At 42.2% G+C, this 21,750-nt stretch overlaps 2 protein-coding genes across 2 annotated transcripts; one reads left to right on the forward strand and one right to left on the reverse strand.

Annotated features, from left to right (window-relative positions):
- The first annotated feature begins 2,486 nt into the window (after window positions 1-2,486).
- On the forward strand, window positions 2,487-14,067 carry lhcgr (luteinizing hormone/choriogonadotropin receptor). Its single transcript, XM_058059015.2, has 11 exons — window positions 2,487-2,656; window positions 2,729-2,800; window positions 7,863-7,937; window positions 8,321-8,395; window positions 9,197-9,271; window positions 9,393-9,470; window positions 10,159-10,227; window positions 10,347-10,421; window positions 11,073-11,261; window positions 11,790-11,843; window positions 12,926-14,067. Exons 1-11 carry the CDS (start codon window positions 2,487-2,489, stop codon window positions 13,986-13,988), a joined length of 1,995 nt encoding a protein of 664 aa, XP_057914998.2. The 3' UTR covers window positions 13,989-14,067.
- Window positions 14,068-15,880: 1,813 nt separating this feature from the next.
- On the reverse strand, window positions 15,881-20,394 carry gtf2a1l (general transcription factor IIA, 1-like). Its single transcript, XM_078787206.1, has 9 exons — window positions 20,277-20,394; window positions 19,516-19,617; window positions 19,324-19,444; window positions 19,206-19,255; window positions 18,912-19,005; window positions 17,526-18,049; window positions 16,887-17,138; window positions 16,496-16,585; window positions 15,881-16,397 (listed from the first exon to the last, which is right to left on the reverse strand). Exons 1-9 carry the CDS (start codon window positions 20,298-20,300, stop codon window positions 16,290-16,292), a joined length of 1,365 nt encoding a protein of 454 aa, XP_078643332.1. The 5' UTR covers window positions 20,301-20,394; the 3' UTR covers window positions 15,881-16,289.
- Between the last annotated feature and the right edge of the window lie 1,356 nt (window positions 20,395-21,750).

Genomic DNA, 21,750 nt, shown 5'->3' on the forward strand with positions numbered 1-21,750 from the left:
AGTTGGGTGTTGGCAAGCATCATTAAGGTTCAAACACACCAAAGATGATGACCATGTCGTTGGTTGGGATTTATTCGTTCCACGTTCAACAATCGTCTCATCGTCAGCAATGTTAACATTCCCAGGAAACGGGGGTCCTGAGTATCGAGTGGACCGTGCCCGTGGGTGTTTGTGCGTCCACGTCCGTATGTCTCCTCCAAAGCGCTTGGCTCTGCTTAAGTTTCCTTGCCTTGTCACCTTGTTTTGCCGTGATAAGACACCCCTGCCCTGCCCTTCAGTGCTGAGCCTTCATACCGTTCCAACTTACAACACACTTATTGTGCTTTTCAAAGTGTGAGGCAAGCCTCCCGTCGGTGGCGCCAGAAGACTTGAGGGGAGGCACAGCAGCTTGAGAAAAAGAAGAAAAACATATTTACTGCTTGCAAAATGACCTGATTTGCTAACATCTAAAAGCAAAACCTGAGCAGATATCCGTCACATTAATAGCATTCCGGTGCCGTGACTTGGACACACTGTAGGATCCACTGTTGTTTACTTTTAAAGGCGCATCTCAAGTGAGCTCTTAAGAACTTTCAATCCCAGAAAAAGATTCATTTAGACTCTGACTGAGTGAGAAGCTTTTCAGCCGAGGTCCAATTCACTGAGCAATAAAAGCCAGGAATTATCCCGACTCAGACAGCAGCCATGTTGCCACTTACCTCCAATTCCAAACTGAGCTGCGTTTGCAAGTCGCTTTTGGAAGAAGAAAACGGGACACCAAATTGCTTCTTCCACCACTTTCCGTAATGACGACAACTACTCTCTACCTCCGACTCAGTCGCCACAGTTGCCATTGATTATTGCGTTGATGTTGTCCTTCTGTTGTTCCCTAATGGAGCATCACAGGTGCTTTGTGTTCCTGCTTTGCACAAAAGGAGAGGTTGTCAGGTCACCCCCCCCCCCCCAAAACCCATTCAAAGGTAAGAGACAAAATTGGAACCAAAAAAAGAACCTGACAGCATCCGACAAGAAAGGTGGTGACGGTAAACGTCTGGGGTGGGATCCCACCTCCTGGTTGGTCCTCTTGACCCGATCATTAAGTACCAAGACTACACTGGGGTTCTGGTCAGGGCGAGTTTACAAGAAATGTTGACATTTTCCTTTGTTTTTAATCCAAGTGGGACTGTTTATTCATCTCATGTTCCAAGTTTCTAAGTCATCATTTTGTTATTTCATGTTAATGTCAGAATTTTGGACGTTTTTTTTCACTTTTAACAGGATTAAACAGAACTTTTTATCTTAACATTCGTTTTTGTCTAATCAGTATTTATGTTGCTTTCATTCTTATGTAATCATTTATGTCTTTTTCTTTTCTTTTGTTTTTTAATTCTTGTCATTTTCTGCAATTAACCTCATACTTAATATCACCAGGCTCCTCTTTTTTTAAATCCATTAGACTTTTTCCCCATAATATTTGTAATATGGCCAAATGTTTTTTTTCTGGTGATTTTATTACATTATTCTTGTAACATTAAAGCTTATTGTTATATATTATAAAAACTATATACAACTATACAATATTTTTGTTCATTTTTTTCCCTCCTGTTACAAGACTCTGCTAATACTTTATTTATATGATTGATTTGGTATATTATTCATTGTGTATTTTGTCTTCATTTTGACATTGTGCAACACAACGAGTGCAACACAACGAATGCAACACAACGAATGCAACACAACGAGCGTTCCGTTTGCACTTCAATGCAACACCATCTTGTTATGGGTTTCCACCTTCAGAGCTACTGGATCAGCATTGAAGTGAAAAAAGCTGATGTAACGCTCTAAAGATGTACTTATAATAAAAACAATTTTGTTTCTTGACTTTATTTGCCTTTTATTTAACCTACAAATGTGTCAGGTCATTTTGCCTGACCCTGTATTTGTTCACTTCCTGTATTCAACATACTCTAATTCAGTATAGATTTATTCTTCCATACATTATTGTTATGGCTAGCACACCGAGCACGACTTTATTAGCATCTGCAGCCTGGTTTGTGTGTCCCAGTACCACCAATACCAACTCTTTGTGGAGTAAAGAACACAGAATGGTAGGAAAGTTAAGGATTGGGTTACGGTATAGTCTACGTGTGTTCCTTTTTTCATGCAGTACAGCTTTCATAATTACATGTAGTACCTTGGACTCGTATGGCTCTCATTCAAGTTTGAAGAGCTTTGGTGATCTCCACCCACAAGCGCATATCTCAGCTGTCTGTGCTCCTCTTTTAGGTGACTCCTCCAGGTGGGCAGGCACCTCGTTTTGACGTGTACATGAAGGCAACACAAGCTCAAACTCCCTGAAAGAGAGCTTGAGGAAACAAGAGGAATGTGTTTTGTTATGGCCAAGCATGCTTTTTAGTTCACTTTAATTTTCTATCGTAGTATTTGACTGAGTTGGTTCTTTGGTTTGTTTTTTTAGGTTAGCTTGACATTTTGGTTTTATTTCACAAATGACCTCCCGGGCGATGTGGGTCGTGGTCCTGCTGTCTGGCATTCTGAACGTGACCTCCTATGAGATGTTCAGGTGTCCGGAAATCTGCAGCTGCACTGCTTCCAGTTTCCAATGCAGCAACTTGACTCAACGGACCAATAAGAACGGGACATCAGCCGTGTCTCTGCTGTAAGTACTCTGTACTCTGTGTTTGTGTGTTTGTGTGGGTTCCACGTACACTTTATGTCACTTTCTTCCCAGAATGCTCACAAACCTGAACTTGACAGCGGTTCCGACCCGCGCCTTCACAGGGCTGGTCAGCATAAGAAAAATGTAAGTTGTTTGCTATGTAATATGTTGCATGCATGTGTTTATTACGTATATTAGAGAGAGAGACATTTCCATGCAAAAGAATGATTGAATGCTATTTTTTGTTATGTTATTTGGTGCAATAACAGTTGCTGATGACGTTCTTATTCAAAGTCTTAACAGAAAGCAATAACAGAAAACACAAGGTCGCTTTGCTTAGGGGGTCATGACATGAACATGAGATAAGGTCAATACAGAAATATACACTTCTTCACATGTTTATACTTTAGTTTAGTTCTTGCTTTACTGGACACCACAGCATTGGGTACTCAAGCACCCCCCAAGGCAGAACCCCGTATGATTGATCTTGGTGGTTGTACTTTCTAGTGGTGTGAAAAGTACAGACAGTGAGAGCTCTTTCCAATATTTTGCATCTCCCGTGTAGCTAAATGAGGCATCATAAATGGGATTTTATACACGTTAAATCATTTCCTGATGTGTGTTAATTAAGCTGATCAATGTTTTTCATGTAGTGGCTCTCATTTGATTGTGACTGCGATACCTAGAATAGTACAACCTGTGGTATTTGTATTAGTGTGAAGTGCAAATGTAGTATATACCTGCCACCCGAGTGAGGATAAACCACATAGAAAATGGATGGGTGGGGCTATTTATTCATAAAATTATCACAATCATACTGTATATCATTACATGTATGGATAAAATGTCAACAGATATAATATCACATTTTATTTATATATTATGAATAATGTATTTATGATAATTATATTCAATGCAGACTCCGGTTTCCTCCCACATTCCAAAAACATGCTAGGTTAATTAGCCACTCCAAATTGTCCATAGGTATGAATGTGAGTGTGAATGGTTGTTTGTCTATATGTGCCCTGGGATTGGCTGGCCACCAGTCCAGGGTGGACCCCGCCTCTCGCCCAAAGACAGCTGGGATAGGCTCCAGCATACCACCAACCCTCATCATCACACAACATCTTTAGAGTCCTCTAGACATGGAATAACACCCGTATAGTGACCTTTATACTCATAGTACCCATAATACAGTAAACCTCGGATATATCGGACTCGGATATATCGGAAATTCGCTCATAACGGACAGATAAAAAAGAACCAATTTTTCTGTAATGCATTTCCAATAAAAATTCATTCAAAAATTTCTCAAATCTGTAGAAATGCCTTCTTGTTGCTATTAGGGAGGTTTCCCCATGGCATTGGGCGTCCGTGTAATGAATGTGGTGGACATTTTCCGGTATACGCATATAACAGATTCCGCTTATATCGGACAAAACCAGTGGGAACAATTAAATCCGATATATCCGAGGTTTACTGTAGTAGACATAAGAGTAAATAAGCCGTTTAAGACAAATATAATTTGTGTTCGTGTGGACAGGAAATGGCGTTGGGGTTTCAGAGTCGAGTTCTAGCTGGATTATGGCCAGTAGCTCGTGTTATTGTTATGATTGTTAGTTATTGTGGCTGTTGAGATACTGTAATTTCAATAAAAGCCTGTGGTCTGGTGATACAATCAGGTGTTGTCTCACTGAACAAATACTGACCCCTAGTGACCAATGTGGAATAGTACATTCTTAATTTTAATCATTTTAATTTCTTACACTGTATTTTTGTTAATTTAGCCATGTTGTGCTTGACAATGCTTAATTTAGGCAACAAAAAATATGTATGCTTCAATATGCATACATGTGGACAAATAATAGGCCATATTCAACCACAAAATGACATTTCATACATTTTTGAATATTGTGCTAAAACTCCAACTAATGTGGCGAAGGTTAACTGCATGTCATAACACGGGCAAAATGTACAGCATGCACCAGCCTTCAATTTTGTTTGTCTTCACTGATTATATTATTTTGCCAAGCTTAGAGATGTCGGACTTTGTTGAGCCGTCCTTGAAAGCACCATAGTAGCATGACGCAAAGTGAAATCTTACACAATAATCCAATAATGTGTATTGTTATTAATTGGCTCCAGACAAACCATGATAAATGTATTCCCGCAAAGTAGGATTCCTTATTCATACCTTGGATAATATTTGTTGTTTGAGCAAACAAAAACTGTTTACTACCTATATAACATCCTTAGTTACCTTTACATTTCGACTATTTTACTTTTTAGACCACATTGCTAATGTGCAGGCTACGGGACCACTGCAGGTGCAGGGACAAAAAAAAATGATGTACCACTTCCACACAGAATGGGAGGATAAGTTCTTATTCCATCGTATTGGACTTGTGTAACATAGATCTGATGTTCCAATATAAAGTTTAATGACTGGAGGATTTAAAGAAGACTAGGTTGGGCTATGGAGGACAGGGGTAGTAAATAACACAATTCTAGTTTAAATGTGACTTCTATTGAACATAGTACAAAACACAACATAAACATATATATAAATAATAATACTGTATTTATATACACTGGTACCAAATTTATCTTTAGAATGTGCACAGTTCAGTCAATTTTGTGAACAGTTTTAACCTACATCACCCTGCAGTCCGGTTCTCCGGTTCCCGATGGATGCACAATTCCACTGAATGGGGCCACACAGTGGCATGTGGAATTTATGGACTGAGGAGGTAATGCCCTAATGCACAAGTTGTCCACAATGTGCCAGGAGTGATGTTGGAACATTTGATGGGGGGGGCTGCTGCTGAGCCTCCTACCAAACCACAGGTACGGAAAGTTGACCCAACCGGGTCACCGGGTACGGAAAGTTGACCCAACCGGGTCACCAGGTACGGAAAGTTGACCCAACCGGGTCAACCAGGTACGGAAAGTTGACCCAACCGGGTCACCGGGTACGGAAAGTTGACCCAACAGGGTCACCAGGTATGGAAAGTTGACCCAACAGGGTCACCAGGTACGGAAAGTTGACCCAACCGGGTCACCGGGTACAGAAAGTTGACCCAACAGGGTCACCAGGTACGGAAAGTTGACCCAACCGGGTCACCAGGTACGGAAAGTTGACCCAACCGGGTCACCAGGTACGGAAAGTTGACCCAACCGGGTCACCAGGTACGGAAAGTTGACCCAACCGGGTCACCAGGTACGGAAAGTTGACCCAACAGGGTCACCAGGTACGGAAAGTTGACCCAAAAGGCGGTGAGGGTGCAGGCTCCTGGCCTTGTTTTCTGGCTCGCCATCAGTGGGTTCAACCCCCCCAGGGAGGGCATCTGGCCTGTCTGGACCAAATCATTCAGATCAGATTAACAAGGCTAATGCTAAGTTAACGTTAGCAAAGCAATTGATTCCAAGCCAACATCTTTTATTCGTATATACGCACACAAAAAAAACTTTCCAAAACTTCTTGGTGACTTTGCGGCAATTGTTACCTCACCAGTTCAGCAGATTCAAGAAACACAAGAAAAAGGTCCCCGGCAAAAAACTCAAAGTGGCTAATGTAGCTTCTTGCTTAGCGATTGAATAATTGAACCCAAGTGAGCATGTCATGGTGCCTTCAAGGGCCAAAGAGAGTGTGGGGAAAAACGCTGAGGCTGAGATTTGAACCCTGGTTACACATGCGGTGGATAAGTGGTTAGCATGTTGGCCACACAGTTAGGAGATCGGGAAGACCTGGGACTGAATCTCCGCTTGTGCATCTCTGTGTGGAGTCTGCCTGTAGAGTCCTTAGTGGGTTTTCTCCGGGTACTCCGGTTTCCTCCCACATTCCAAAAACATGCTAGGTTAATTAGCCACTCCAAATTGTCCATAGGTATGAATGTGAGTGTGAATGGTTGGTTGTCTATATGTGCCCTGGGATTGGCTGGCCACCAGTCCAGTCTTGATGAAGTTGATGGAGTAAAAAGGCAAGATGATAACAAATGAGTCGCTGTCCTTATACTTCTGGAGCTAACTGTCAATTTAGCTTCACCTGTTTTCCTTCAGTTGAGGGAAAGATATGAAAAATGTGGAATACTTTGACACGTCTGGCTTCCTCCTCAGGGACGAGGCTTATCATGCTTGGATATTTACAGTACGAGGCTGATGAATGATGGGTTCACCGTGTTCAAAGAACTGTACAGGGAAATAGTATTTATGTAAGGTGTCAGGGAGAAGTAGCTGTTTTTGTGTGTTTTATTTGGCATGAACAATAGAAAAATAAACTATGAACACGATTGGCACGTGAGACTTTCAGTGTTGTCCACTAATATTAGCTTATGTTGCCATGGTAACGACAACACATACTAAGATCTATCGTCATCAGACAGCACATTTTTAACGAGCCATCAATGACGATACTTTTAAAAGGCGGCGCAGATGGAATGGAAGTGAAGCAAAGCGACCCAAGATGAGTTTCCATCAGTCAACAAAACAATCAAGGACGCGTCCGAGTCTTTGTTTGCCTTCCACTGTCTTTTGTTTAGACGTCATTCTTAAACATTTTCACTTCTTGTCCTCCATACGTTCATATTGGATGCTAAGATTGGCTCCAAAACAAGGTGATAAGTGTGTTTGTGTCTTTTCCTCACCTCCCTTCTCACTTCCTAGTCCACTTAAGACCTAGGAAAGCCACCCTGGATATAAAACCTGGTTTGGGAAAAATATTTTAAATGCTTTTTTCATTCATTCATATTCTGCCGCTTATCCTCACGAAGGCCGGAGCCTATCCTTGTCTTCAGGCAAGAGGTGGGGTACACCCTGGACTGGTGGCCAGCCAATCCCAGGGCACATATAGACAAACAACCATTCACACTCACATTCATACCTATGGACAATTTGGAGTGGCTAATTAACCTAGCATGTTTTTGGAATGTGGGAGGAAACCGGAGTACCCGGAGAAAAGCCACGCATGCACGGGGAGAACATGCAAACTCCACACAGAGACAGCCGAGGGTGGAATCGAACTCGGGTCTCTTAGCTGTGTGGCCATTCTTAATGTGTTTAGCTTAAAGTGAAAGTGTGCTTCGTGAGATGATCCTGATTTGCATTCTAGTTTTGTACATATTTTTATGGAGTGCCATCCTATAGTTAAATGCTATATGCTACTTTATATGTTGTTTAATTAGTCTTCATTAATGAATGCGTGCCACAGTTTGGTCTCCTACAGCAAGTGCATCACATTGATACGAACACGTGCCTTCTTCTTCATCGGCGGCCTGAAGGAAATGTATGTATACGAGATCTATTCATACTTTTCATTTGAATAGAATATCTCAGTTCCAGGTTGTTTGATGGAACTTTCAATCTCACAGCTGCCCGGTTTGTTGTCTGATGCCCTTAACACGTTTATAGCTACTGGTATAATCATATGTGCAAAAGCATTGTTGTTTGTGTGAAACTGTCATAGTAAAATGGAAAACTGTAGGATTGATTGATTAGAAATGAAGAACCAACCACGGTACTTTGTTGCTACTAATCCTAATAAAAGGTGGAAATGCAGGAATTGATTTCCCAGTGTGCCCATATGACGACGGACAGTCTAGTTTATAGTCTTTGGAACATGGCTGAACCTTGGCTTTTACGTAATGTTTCTTATGTCCGTTCCTGTAGCATCATGGAAGGTCTGATAAATCTCAGGACAATTGAAAAGGGTGCATTCACTGACCTGCCTCACTTGAAATATCTGTGAGTACATGTGACTTTGTTTCATGTTATTTTCTATCTTTCTTCTATCTTTTCTTACCATGAATGTCTGCATTCATCAATTATAAATCAATGAGGTAATGATTGAAAAGGTTAAATGTTCATGGCTGGTGAGGCACTGACTTAATACAGGTTGATCATTAAGGCTAGTAATAAAATAAGAATTATAATAAGAAATAATAATAATTCACATGAGTGGAAAATGCTGTTGTCAAATAAAACTAAGTACCGTCCACACACCCTATCCTCAGACAATTTGTTGTCTTTTGTTGAGTTGAAAATACAATCCTCCATCTTTGCAGTCAAACATTCAGCAGAGCATGAAAATATCGTTTTTTGACTGATTAAAGTACTTTTAAAGTACTTAAAAGTATGTTTAAACTAAACCCTTTAAAAGCCAAAATATGGATTCATTGATCTTGACGACAAAGGCAGAAAAGCTTTCTCTCGTTGAATGCATAAGTAAGGGGTTCACATCGTAAGTCACTCATTTGAAACTTCTCATAAGATCCTGAGGCTGATGGAATAAAAAAGTGAAGTGATAGACCCCCCCCCCAAAAAATGTCACAGGTCCTGAGCCGGAGGAGCCAATTGGATGTCGGCCATGACGCAAGGATTCTTGGCCCAAATGAAGGCCTTTCGCCATCCAACTCGTTGCACTCTTGCATTTTAATCAGTAAATATGTAAATATGGCTCGTTTAAACTTCAACAGTTAGACAGGATGTGCCTCCGCCGCCTTCCTTGACCTCATGTCACATGACATGGATGCCCATTTCTTCCAGGCGCATCTACAACACCGGCCTGCGACACTTGCCAGACTTATCCACCGTGTCCTTTGCAAGAACTGAATTCATCTTGTAAGTAATCCCGTCTCAATAACCACAGCAGTCGCACTCGCAACCTCCGCTAACCCGCTAACGCTACCACAAATCCTCCAACTGTTATCATCTCGTGTGGCTGATGAACTCGCTTTTGTAGATCCATGGAAGACAACGTGGACGTCACCAGCATCCCCGCCAATGCTTTTAATGGTATGGCCAAGATCAAATTGGACATGTGAGTACAAGAAGCTAATATTTAGTCTGGGGAATATTATGAATACATTTCTTGTTTCTGTATGTACAGTTGAAACCACACGTTTACATGCACTAAATCAGACTAAATGGTTCCCGTTTTAGGCCAGTTAGCATTACCTATACTATTTATATTTGCTAAAAGAAAGATAAATATTTAAGTGATTTCCATTTCTTCAAATGTTTATATAGAAAAAGATGACTATGTCTTTAAATAATGTGGGAAAGCCAACATAATGATGGCAACTAATGGCTAACTGGTGGCTAACTGGCAATGTCCACCACCTAGCCAAACCAGTTTATGACTTTGTAAATAAGGTTTTAACACTACTAGAGCCCTACAGACATGACATAACATCCCTATAGTCACTTTTACCCTCTCTACCCTTGGTGTTATTATTGCCACCTAGCGAGCAGAATGCTATATTCTTGTATTTCAGTACGTATAACTATGTATAACTAACAGTAGACCATAGTCTACCACAAAACATCAATTATTGATTTAATAATGAACTTTGTGATGAAATGCAACATAGCGGGAGCAAGGTATGACTGTACGTGCCTTTTTACATCATGTATGTAAATATCTGATATGAAATACCAGATATTTAAATATGCGGTTCCAACTGTGTCCAAGGTCGCGTGTTAATGGTACATGTTGACCTTGACAGAGCCCTGGTGAGTTGCGGTATCAAGGAAGTTGATCGTTTCGCATTCAACGGCACCAACATCAGGAAACTGTAAGTCTTCTTTACCAGTATTTCTTATTGTACCCTAGAGTACAAGCTATAGTAGTACATTAACAGGCGTTAAGTTTTTTATAATAATCTCTTTTGTGTTTTTTTTTCTACGTTTGTAGAGATTTAAGTAACAACAGATTTCTTCGAAAGCTTCCAGAGGATGCATTCGAGGGAACCACTGGTCCGCTTTCTCTGTGAGTGTTGAACATGGAATATTCAAATATTGCTTTGTGAGTCTTTATGAAAACAGCACTAATCATGTTTTGTTGTGTTTTGAAACACATGGCTACTATTTACTAACTGCTTGGTTTGGTTCCTCTGCTGGCGCTGAGCTGTTGGCTTTACACCAACCTGCTTGTCTTATAGTTTCAGGGTTAAAGGAAAATAAAAGGACGCAGCAGAAATCAGCATTAAAAGAAGAGAAGTCAATTCCCACAAAGTAGGATTCAATATTAACACATTGAAAGTAGAAAGTCCGTGTACGACCTTCTCAATACCATTTCCAACATTATTAGAGCCCTCAAGACATGAAATAACATACGTATTGTAGCGTAGCCTTAAAAATAAGCTGCTATTAGTTCTGATCGTCTCCTTTCTTTTCCACTCTCACTTCACACACTGAATCTCCTTTTACTCTGCCCTTTGTCTCTTCATGCTCACAGGTGTTCCCTAATTAAATCACTTCCCCCTCCTTCTCCTGCTCAGGTGGCCAGAATTATTTGAGGCTTCCTCTCTTCTCTGCCACAACACACAATACAGATGATCTGCCTATAGCAGGGGTCACCTGTCAACCAGATGAATCCATGCTAAGTGATGGTCGTCCATGCTGTCCTTGTGTTCTTCAGGGACGTGTCCTCCACAGCTTTGAGCTTCCTCCCCGAGACAGGGTTGCAGCATCTAAAACAGCTGAAAGCTACGTCTGCTTTTGCTCTCAAGCGCCTTCCTCCACTGGACAGCCTGGCTGAGCTGGAGCAAGTGAACATCACGTACCCCAGCCAATGCTGTGCCTTCTACTCCTGGCATAACAAACACAAGTAAATGGTGCAAATACAGTACTGTGAAAAAGTATTTTACCCCTTCCTGGTTTCTTTTTGCACGTTTGTCACTTCAATGTTTCAAATCATCAAAAAAATTAAACACAAAATGCAGTTTTTAAATGAAACTTTCTCTTAAGGGAGGAAAAAAACCCAAACCTACATGGCCCCGTGTGAAGAAGTTGAAGATAACTGAGATTGATTGACATCTATCAGTCTGTTTGGGACCTCAAGCTGGGTTCTGCAGCAGGACGAGGATCCAAAATGCACCAGCAAGTCCACCTCTGAGTGGCTGCAGAAAAACAAAATGAAGACTTTGGATTGGCCTAGTCATAGTCCAGACCTGAATCCTATTGGGTTGCTGTACTGTGACCTTGAAAAGGTCACTTCATGCCCTCCACTCAAGCTGAATTACAAGTGTTGCAAAAATAAGAAACCAGGAAGGAGGGTAGTACTTTTTCTACTACTTTAGATGTGAAATATCCATGTCAACGAAACAAAACCTTACAACTGCTTTTATATTTGCAGGCAGGAGACCATGAATAATTCATCACCTTTTTGCAAAACAATCCAACGGTTGTTGTAAGTCATTGTTGTACGATAGGATGATTATTTCATCTAAAATCACACTACTTTATTCTCACGGCTCATTTTCATTTTAACATCCACAAGTAGACTTCTGAAGTAGACTTCACGGTCGCAAGGGTGCTGGAGCCTATCCCAGCTGTCTTTGGTCCACCCTGGACTGGTGGCCAGCCAGCCAATCCCAGGGCACATATAGACAAACAACCATTCACACTCACATTCATACCTATGGACAATTTGGAGTGGCTAATTAACCTAGCATGTTTTTGGAATGTGGGAGGAAACCGGAGTACCCGGAGAAAACCCACGCATGCACGGGGAGAACATGCAAACTCCACACAGAGATGGCCGAGGGTGGAATTGAACCGGGGTCTCCTAGCTGTGAGTCCTGCACGCTAGACACTCGGTCGCCGTGCAGCCCAATAAACGAGGCCAATTAGTTGTGTGTATTAGTTGTTCTGCTAACAGGTGTGTTAGGTGTGTGTGCATCTGTTCCTAATAAAAGGAGGATTACTCTACTGGACTGACTTGACTAGAAGACAACACTGAATATTAAACAACTCTTTCTAAGATAAATTCATACACCAAAAAACAAAAGTTACAAACATTTGTTTTCAAATGTCCCCGTTTTATCAAGATTTGGTTTTCCACAAAAAAAATTGCTCAGACTTTGCCTTGGTTTTCAGTTTTTGTTCAATATAGCACGTAACAAAATAGTCCGTTTGCCTCGTGCCGTTTCATTTTAATAATTCAATTTAATAATTGGGTTAGTTATGGAAATGGTTTTTGAAAGTTTTTTGTTAGGGTTTCAGAATCTAAGTAGCTGCGCCCCGATGATGTCCATTTTAGCTAGCTTGTATTAACTTAAAGGGAAAGAAATGTGTGCCTTTAATGTTGCCTTCATAAGGCAAATAAATATAATATAATACTGGTCTACAATGCATCGTTTCCACAAAGATATCATTGTCCAACCACAAAAATCCCAGTTGTTATATAATATAGTATTTATTCTAGTAGTCTGATGAAAGTGTTTGCATTAATGCTAAGGAGAAATATTCCGCCTGTCTTTGGTTCTCCAGAAAAGACGGTTCAGGATACAACCTCTACAATGACCACCCGGAGCTGGAACACATTTGTCCCACATACGCGGACGTCCTGTGTACACCAAAGCCAGACGCCCTTAACCCTTGCGAGGACCTCCTGGGCCCCATCCTGGGCCACTTCACATGGATGATCGCCGTTTTTACCGTCTTTGGTAACATCGCCGTGCTGATGCACCTCCTCCTTACTCGCCACAAGCTAACCATCTCCAAGTTCCTCATCTGTAACCTAGCCTTGGCCGACATGTGCATGGGCATCTACCTGATGCTCATCGCCTTCAAGGACTGCGACTCTCGCCGCGAGTACTTCAACTACGCCGCCGCCTGGCAGACAGGTTCGGGATGCGGCATCGCGGGCTTCCTGACAATGTTCTCTTGCGAGCTGTCCGTGTACACGCTGACTGTGATCAGCCTGGAACGCTGGTACACCATCGTCAACGCCTTGGATTTCAACAAGCGGCTGTGCATGTACCGTGTGGCAAACATCATGTTGGCAGGGTGGATCTTCTCCCTGCTGGTGGCCGTTCTCCCCCTGGTGGGGGTCAACAGCTACAGCAGGGTGAGCATCTGCCTCCCCATGGACATCGACACCTGGGACTCCCAGCTGTACGTCCTCACGGTCCTGTCTCTCAACGTCCTGGCGTTTGTGGTGGTGTGCTGCTGCTACGGGTGCATCTACCTGAACGTCTGCAAGCCGCTGCCTGTCAATCGCAGCAGCGACACCAAGCTCGCCAAGCGCATGGCCGTGCTCATTTTCACCGACTTCCTTTGCAAAGCGCCCATCTCCTTCTTCGCCATTTCGGCCAGCTTGCACATGCCCCTCATCAGCGTGTCCCAATCCAAGATCGTCCTGGTCATTTTTCATCCCATCAACTCCCTCTGCAACCCTTTCCTGTACACCATCTTGACCAGGCGCTTCAGGAAGGAAATGGCCCGGCTGCTCCATCGTTGCGGCGCCGCACTCGAGGCGTTTAAAGGTCACAGGCCACGGCTTCAAAGGAACACGCGTACAAATAACGCCAAGCACGAAAGCTCATTTTAGGCTGTGCCAACACGAAATGGTGCCCACCTTGGATGGGTGGTCTCGGTCCACTTGCACACCCATCCTCAAAAAACGTTTTACACTAAAAGGTCAGCTTTGGGTCGGAAAAGTTGATTGACTTTTGTCTCTTTTTAGAATACATTTTAACACGTTAAAAATATCAGCACAAACAGCACTTTTGGCCACTTTTGGTAACATTGGCTCTCGTCAAACCAGAAACTTTGTATCTTTACCCGTTGGATTACACGGCAAAAACACAAAGTCAATATCAAGGTCAAATACTTTGTGTATTGGTGACTAATAAGATGTGTATGTTTTCCTACTAGGTTAGAGCAGACTACATCAAATGGTGTAAAATCATATCATATTTTCCTGTTCACATCATGTTGCTTATTTCAAGCATAGCATAGCATAGCATTAGTTAACATAGCATTAGTGTGTTTTTTGGTACTACTTTTCTCAGTCGGGCATCAATATTTTATCATCTTTCTCTATCGTTTACACTCTTAAGTTCAAATTTCATTCCTCTGATCGTGGTTTGTCCTGGCACCATTAGGCTGTAGCATTTTTATATCCTGGTTAGAACATGTTGTTCCTCGTCATCCATAAGCCGAATATTCATTTACTTCTGCCTTCCTTTAGCATGTCCGATCACTAGCAGCTACCGATCATACAAGAACATACAAGCATGAAGGAGATTGAGTGACAATGGTCTGCAACCAATCAGACAGCAGAACATAATAGGCGGGTTCTCCCTTAGCCAATCTGGACTGCTGTGGCTCTATATTTAGCCGGCGACAGCCAAACAGAAGGCTGACATCAAGTGGACACGTCTTCAACTATTACGAGTATACACATATACACAAATACACAAACACCCTCCACTGGTAGCAGTAGGAAATACAACAGACACATCCAAAAGAGCACAGATAAATCAGTCTAATACACTGCAAGGATGCAGAACACAACATGTGAGTGCCTGCAGTAGATTAGAAGTTTTTTCATTCATTGGGTATTTGCGTAAACGTCCTACAGTTTTACGTTTTACCACAAGGATCCAGTTGGTGTTTTCTTATTCAGTGAGGTTGTGGACTGGAGGTCCAAATCCCACTGGGAGCCTACGTCTTGAGGCACTACTGAGGTGCCCTTGAGCAGACAACCCCTGGATTCAGTTCATTACTCTGCCATCTCTCCTTGCATCAAGTGTACTGTTGACAGTTTCATAGTAATGAATTACATCATGTCTTTTGATAGAATTGTCTTATTGAGTAGTAGTACTAAATAGTACTAAGTAGTACTTTAACACAATGGAATTTATTTCATTTGCAATCATGGGAACCTTTCTAGACCGTTTTAAAAAACTGTTTTAATAAAAAACTATGCTGGAAAAGTTTATCATTGGACTAGTCTGTTCCTCATGACACAAAGACTGGTACCAAAAATGTAACCTTGAGGGCCTTGAGTGACCTTGATAGCAATATTGCCGATACTGATCCTATACATTGTGCAAGTTGTATAGAATTGATCTAATCTTTTAAACCTTGAAGTACGTTGAGGTAGCAGGTGATTGACAGCCAAGGTAATATTCAACAGATAAAACGGGACATAAGTCATAATCAAATATGTCAAACTACAATAATAAAAACATTTCAATAAAAGTTTTAAATAAAATTTACAGGAATTAAAATATTCATATTCACACAGCTGCGTTGTCAATCATAAGTATTGATCAACTATCATAACGATCAGTATGGACCCACATTACTGGCATGACGGGACGGGACATCCCAGGTGGAAGGAACGCCATCACGATCTGGCCTGCCTTCCTTCAATGGAACAATGGAGCTTCAGGTTGTGCATGGGCGTCAAATGGAGGCGGCGTGATGTTGCCAGGGGCATCCCGCCTCACTGAAGGCCCTCGTCTGTGTGGTTTTGAGTGGGTTTTTCCTCAGTGGGTAAAAATTTGGACACCACTGGTTTCAACCATGATTACTAAAAAGTCAAAATTCCAAGGTTCATTGAATCCAGCACGCAGAGTAAACAAATGTATTTAAGGAAAAGCATTCCGATGAAAGAAGGGAGTCACATGGACAACATGACAGGAGAATAAATCAAAGCAGGTTTTCTCACGTTTGTTCGTACAAAACAAATATGCTAATTCAGTCAAACTTCACACTTGCATTTGCAACCTATCGCAAAGTCATCTTCTCTCGCGTTGCCATGACTACGAAACTAATGTACCTAATTAAGCAAAGTGTCCTCTTAACCGAAATGAACACTTCCTTTTCCTTCCAGCGTTCATTACCATTCGGCTTCGCCAACAGCTTTAGAGAACACGTAATCCCTGCCGCCGTAGCTCACCACTCCATCTTTCAAGTGGAACTTCCAGCGGTTCTTGCTGCGTTGGATCTGCAAGTCAGAAGACAAAGAAACAAACACGCAACGTCCTTAACAACGTCCTTAACAGCTCAGACCTCAGGGTGGATGATTCATCTCAATCTTCTTACTTTGTCGTATTGACAAACTATGACGTTCTCCGTGTCAAACAGGTCTGGGATGTCCTGCTCAACCACGTCGTCGCCTGAATTCAGTGGATCCTGTTGAGCAAAAACTCAGCAGAAATATTCATTTTCATAGGACGCATTCAGTGCACCTGAAATCTGCCAAGTATCAAATATGCGCCTTTACGGCCATAAAGTGATGACAGCGTGGTGGGCAGCGTTTTCTGCAATCAGCCGCATGCACTCTGACAAGAACGAGGCAATGAAACAAAGGGCTCTTATTGTGAAGCTTACCAAAAGCTTAAGTTTAAGGAGTTTTAAGGCTTCCATGTAGCATGTCAAGACGACGGCGTACCTAATGAAGTGTCCAGTGCGCGAGTCCATAAAAGGCTCCTACCTCATCTTCAACATGTTCAAGCTCATCATCTCCATCACTGTCACTGCTAGCGGAGCTGCTGTTCCCATCGCTGCTCCCACATCCTTCCTGCAGAGCCTTCACGGCTTCGGCGTTGATCATACCCAGGAAGTCATTCTCCTCCAGCGGAAGGACCACTTCCTCCTCCTCCTCCTCCTCCAGGTCAGAGTTGTCGGCCTGTCCGTCCAGCTGGATGATGTCGGAGAGTTCCCCGTAGTTGTAGTCCAGGTCCAGCTTGGAGGGAAAGGGAAATGGATGTTATTTGGTGTAAACGCTACGCCTTCTTTGATGGCTCGTTAGGAGCTAGCATCAATGTCGTCAACAAAGGATGTGACATTCCAAACTCGGCTTTGTTTTCCTCCAGTAAAATTTATTATGGGGATTAGGCCTGTGTGTGGTAGTGCTGGTACTAATATATAAATATATATATATATATATATATATATATATGATGCGGTATACTGGTGTACCATACTAATATAATGTGGTAGAATCTTTAGGGGCCATAAGGTTGCATCCTTATGTTTATCCCTGATGCAACCATTTTGTGAGATTTCCGTGTTAAGTGAAGCTTAAATGTCCAAGGATGTTAGCTTAAGTGTTGGGGTGCTGCAGTATCACCCCAAGAATAGCTTCAGGATGGTCGTAGGATTTCTTCCCGGCCCTTGCGGCTCTTTCTCGCTCTTCCTCGATGACTTCCTTGAGGATGTCGTCGATGTCTCTGTTCTTTAATCGGGGCGTCGCCGCCAAAGCCTCGTCGCCGCTGCTGTGGAAGTCAAACAGCTGACTGACGGAGGAGCCGTTTAGGCTCAGGTCCACAGGTTCTGGATTAGACCGGCGTTCTTCCTCTTCCAGTGTGGACGCCGGTTCTGGAGATGGGTCTGTCTGAGTCAAGGTGGGCTCAGTGGGGTCCTGCTGGGGGACGCTGCCCTCTGGACTGGGGGATACGGTGGTATGTCCTGGTGGCAGGTTGACAGAGGAAGTTGGCGCGGGTGGAAGCGCCGCATCCTGAGGAGGGGCCACACTGGGTGGGACGGCAGGAGCTTCTCTCCGATCAATGACGTGCTGTGGAGGTTTGGATGAGGTCTGCTGAGCTGCTGGAGCTTGAGTGACGACAACAGGAACGTTGACCTTGTAAAGTTGGCCTTTGGGTGACAAAAGAAGAGAATCCACTGACTGGTTGGCATAATCATGGTGGGACCTTTGTACAATCGGGTTAAATAAAACCAAAATGCATTAAAATCACTCAGATGAGTGAATTGAATGCTTAAGCAAAGTCAACTAAATGCATCACACTTTAAAAATCAACTTAATTATAAAAGTATAAAGTAAAAAGTTAATTAAGTATAAAAGTAAGTTCACGCTGAGATGAGGCTAAATAAAACTAAAAAGAATAAAAATGCAAATATGACGCTACACTACAGGGCAACAGGCAAACAATACAGAGTCCAACTTAATGTATTGCACTTTTTAATATTGCCATGTACGTGTAAAATAAGTTCAGAAAGCAGCTTTGGTGGCGCTTACTACACATCATGACATCGTGTCTTTGAATGCATCTTCTGAATGCCTTACATTCCAATTTTCATTTAACCTTTCGTATGCTTGAATATGCTTAATTTGGGCAAAAAATTTAAACTTTCTTAGATATGCATAATTTGACTAATAACTAATAGTGGATATTAATCATAAAAAAGTATGATTTACAAATCTATATTTTTTAAACTATGATAGAGTGAGCGCTGCACTCAGTTCAAAGCAGCAAGGCATTACTGTAACGGACCTAAAATGATCATGCAAGTGTTAAAAAAAAAAACAGTGAGATTATTTTGTGCGTCTGGGAGTCAAGTCTTTTCACGTTCTGTGGTTTTCTCCTTTGGCATCACAGGAAGCCTCCACTTCCCTTCACAGGAACACGACATCCAAATTGTTTTTGCTGTTCGACTCCCAACACTGATACATGGAAAACGATACATAGAAAAAGTCACGTGAATATTCCTTTCCTACCAGTGGCTGTCTGGAGGGTGACGCCTGCAGGTATCTGCACAGGGTAAGAGAGGCCAGCAGGAAGCGAGAAGGTGGCAACCGCCTCTGAGTTGTTCTGCAATCCAACATTTAGTACACGTTGTTAAATAGGAAGCACGGGAAGAGTTCAAGGCTATGACTTTGCACCACTGAAAGAAAAACCATATCCCAATGGTATGTCAATCAGGAGTCATTATGATCAAATATAAAAACTACAGTAAAGAGTATTTGAGTGAAAATGAGGAGATAAAAAGTCCAAGTTGTGAGATGCGATACCTTAACAGGGAAGCTGTGCATATTGTGACTTGCAGGGATCACGACTGAAGCTGCAGGTGAAATGAAAACGATCATTTTCCTAATTAACGATGAGCTTTAACAGCCGACTTGAGTCTACCTCTGAGTTCTGCATCAGCTCGACTGTAGTTGGCCGGAAGTTGCAGCACAAAATTGGGAGAATGAATGGTTTTCCTGAAGTCGTCCATGGCCTTCGATTGCATCATCTTTGTTTCCCAAAGCTGCAGGGCGGAAGATGCAGCCAATTGATTTCCATCCTGACGATTTAACATCACAGAACATCGACACTCACGTGTCGTAAATCGTCCAGGACGCGGTCTTCAAGGCCCTCGTCCGAGAACAGCTCCCTCATACTCTCAATCACGTCATCAATTATGGACAAATAGAGCTTGGCCTGCAATCGTTTACCATCATTCCTTTTATTCCAGCCAACATACGTGTACACACACTTTATTCATAGTACTGACCTTCTGGAGTACTAAATATACTGAATAGAAAACACCTGTTTTTGGTGATTTCAGTTTCATTCGTCATGTTTTAATAATCATATGTTGGCAGTTTGAGGACTCTGCTTCATTCATCAAATTGCCATCATACTTTTATTTTTGATGTTTTTAAATTCAAAAAGATCCTCATGAGAACCAAAGGCTGCACAGTGAAAAAAAACTTTGCATAAAGAAAAATCATGATTTTGACTTAAAACTCAAATACTCAAAGGGAAACTCCCACTGGGTTGAATTCATAGGTTTTTTTCTTAATATAATATATCCATACATTTTCTATGCCACTGATCCTCACTAGTGTCGGGGGTCGAGAGGCGGGGTACACGCTGGACTGGTGGCCTGTCAATCGCATATGCAGACAAATGTCATTTTAAAAGTAAAAATATTCAAATTAAATTATTATTTTAAGTCATAATAATGTGAGAAACAAACCAAAGAATAATAGAATAATCAAGCCAAAATTTGTTGGAATGTTACTTTGAGAAAACTATTTACGAGACAAAAGGTGAAATATTTGGAAACCAAAGAGCATCAAAACTGTCGTTCTTACCACGGGACCCATGTTGGTCAGCATGATGCAAGGCAACCTGATGGACTTCCATCAGCACTGATCAGCTGCAGAGTCCCAACTGCTGCTCTCACAGGTGACTGTAATCAGGAGCATAGACTTTGATTGGAGTCCATGATGACATCACTTCCTCTCTTATTTCGTTTCCTTTTCATCAGAACCACAGGAAGTAATTGGATGGAAAATGACTTTTTTTTTGTTCGATGTTTATGTTAAATCCAAGAAAGAACTTGTAAGGGTCTATCCCAGCCAGGACTTTGGGGATTTAGTGGTACACACTAATTAATCTAATTAATCTACAATTAACCCAACATGCATGGGGGACTAAGATGATGCAAGTGTAGTAGACTCATTGGCGTCTTATAGGTATGAATGTGAGTGTGAATGGTTGTTTGTCTATATGTGCCCTGTGATTGGCTGGCCACCAGTCCAGGGTGTACCCCACCTCCCGCCCCAAGACAGCTGGAATAGGCTCCAGCACCCCCGCTACCCTACCCTTCAGGTTCAGATTCTTTGACTGCTATATTTTTGTATAATAAAATGATTGTACTGCAGCCCCCCCCTTTATCGTACCATAAGACACAAGTTTAGATGTAGTATCACCTTTAAAGTGTCGCACAAAGTCAAGGTTGCGCTAGGGCGGCTAGGTGGTATTTACGAGCTAAAAAGCATGGATGGAGCCAGGCCAGGATGAATTGCCATGGAGACCCAGGCCAAAAGGAGGCATCAAAGACCTCCCTTTCCTTGAGGACACTATGAGGATGATGAAGATGAAAGTGAGCAGACATCTTTGGAACGGCTGCCTGGCATAGTGTCTTTCTGTTCCAATCAAACATAAAACATAAAACAAAGATGGTCAATATTAAATAGACAGATATGTTCTTCCTGCTTTAGTAATTATGGTATTCATCCTCAATTTTGTATACATTGCCTTTTACGATATGGACTGGGTCTCCTAGATATGAAACGCACCACCTGCCACTGGTCATAGTAGTAGTATAGTAGTGTAGTAGTATAATAGTGTAGTAGTGTAGTAGTGTCAGTCACAGCAACGGCGTGCTAAGAAAAATCCTTCCTGTTTAAGATGTAGTTTCCCCTGTGAGGGCCAACAAGGACATGATCTTCCCTTCAAGGCCTTCTCCACTCTATTCTCTCCACTCGGCTATTGGAGGCGCCGTAATGCCGCCCGACTCCAACCACAAAAGCAGCCAGCACATTCGCCGTCAGGAAGCTCTGTGACCTTAAGATATGATTATCATGTCTAGTGTGTGAGTGTGCGAGTGCACAGCGTACACACTTGTATCACTTGCAGGGCACACATGAAGTTATTGTAAACCTCAAGGAAAGACTACGTAGGTACAGCATGACAATCTAAGGGGAAACTAAATGAACCCATGTGTGATTGTATGACCCGTGTGGGACGGAAGACGACACGTGAAGGAAACTTTGTGGCAGT

The sequence above is a fragment of the Doryrhamphus excisus genome, linkage group LG20, assembly GCF_037039965.1.
Source record: "Doryrhamphus excisus strain RoL-2023G ecotype Guam linkage group LG20, RoL_Dexc_Guam_v1.1, whole genome shotgun sequence".
In the NCBI taxonomy this organism is placed as follows: Eukaryota; Metazoa; Chordata; class Actinopteri; order Syngnathiformes; family Syngnathidae; genus Doryrhamphus; species Doryrhamphus excisus.

Excerpts from the sequence above, each read along its gene's own strand:
- lhcgr (XM_058059015.2), top strand. The coding sequence starts at position 2,487 with ATGACCTCCCGGGCGATGTGGGTCGTGGTCCTGCTGTCTGGCATTCTG. Across the intron at positions 11,262-11,789 it reads TCCTGGCATAACAAACACAA|GCAGGAGACCATGAATAATT; the intron begins GTAAATGGTGCA and ends TTATATTTGCAG. Across the intron at positions 11,844-12,925 it reads AAAACAATCCAACGGTTGTT|AAAAGACGGTTCAGGATACA; the intron begins GTAAGTCATTGT and ends TTGGTTCTCCAG.
- gtf2a1l (XM_078787206.1), bottom strand. The coding sequence starts at position 20,300 with ATGCTGACCAACATGGGTCCCGTG. Across the intron at positions 19,618-20,276 it reads TGACCAACATGGGTCCCGTG|GCCAAGCTCTATTTGTCCAT; the intron begins GTAAGAACGACA and ends AAACGATTGCAG. Across the intron at positions 17,139-17,525 it reads ATCCTGAAGCTATTCTTGGG|CTGGACCTGGACTACAACTA; the intron begins GTGATACTGCAG and ends TTTCCCTCCAAG.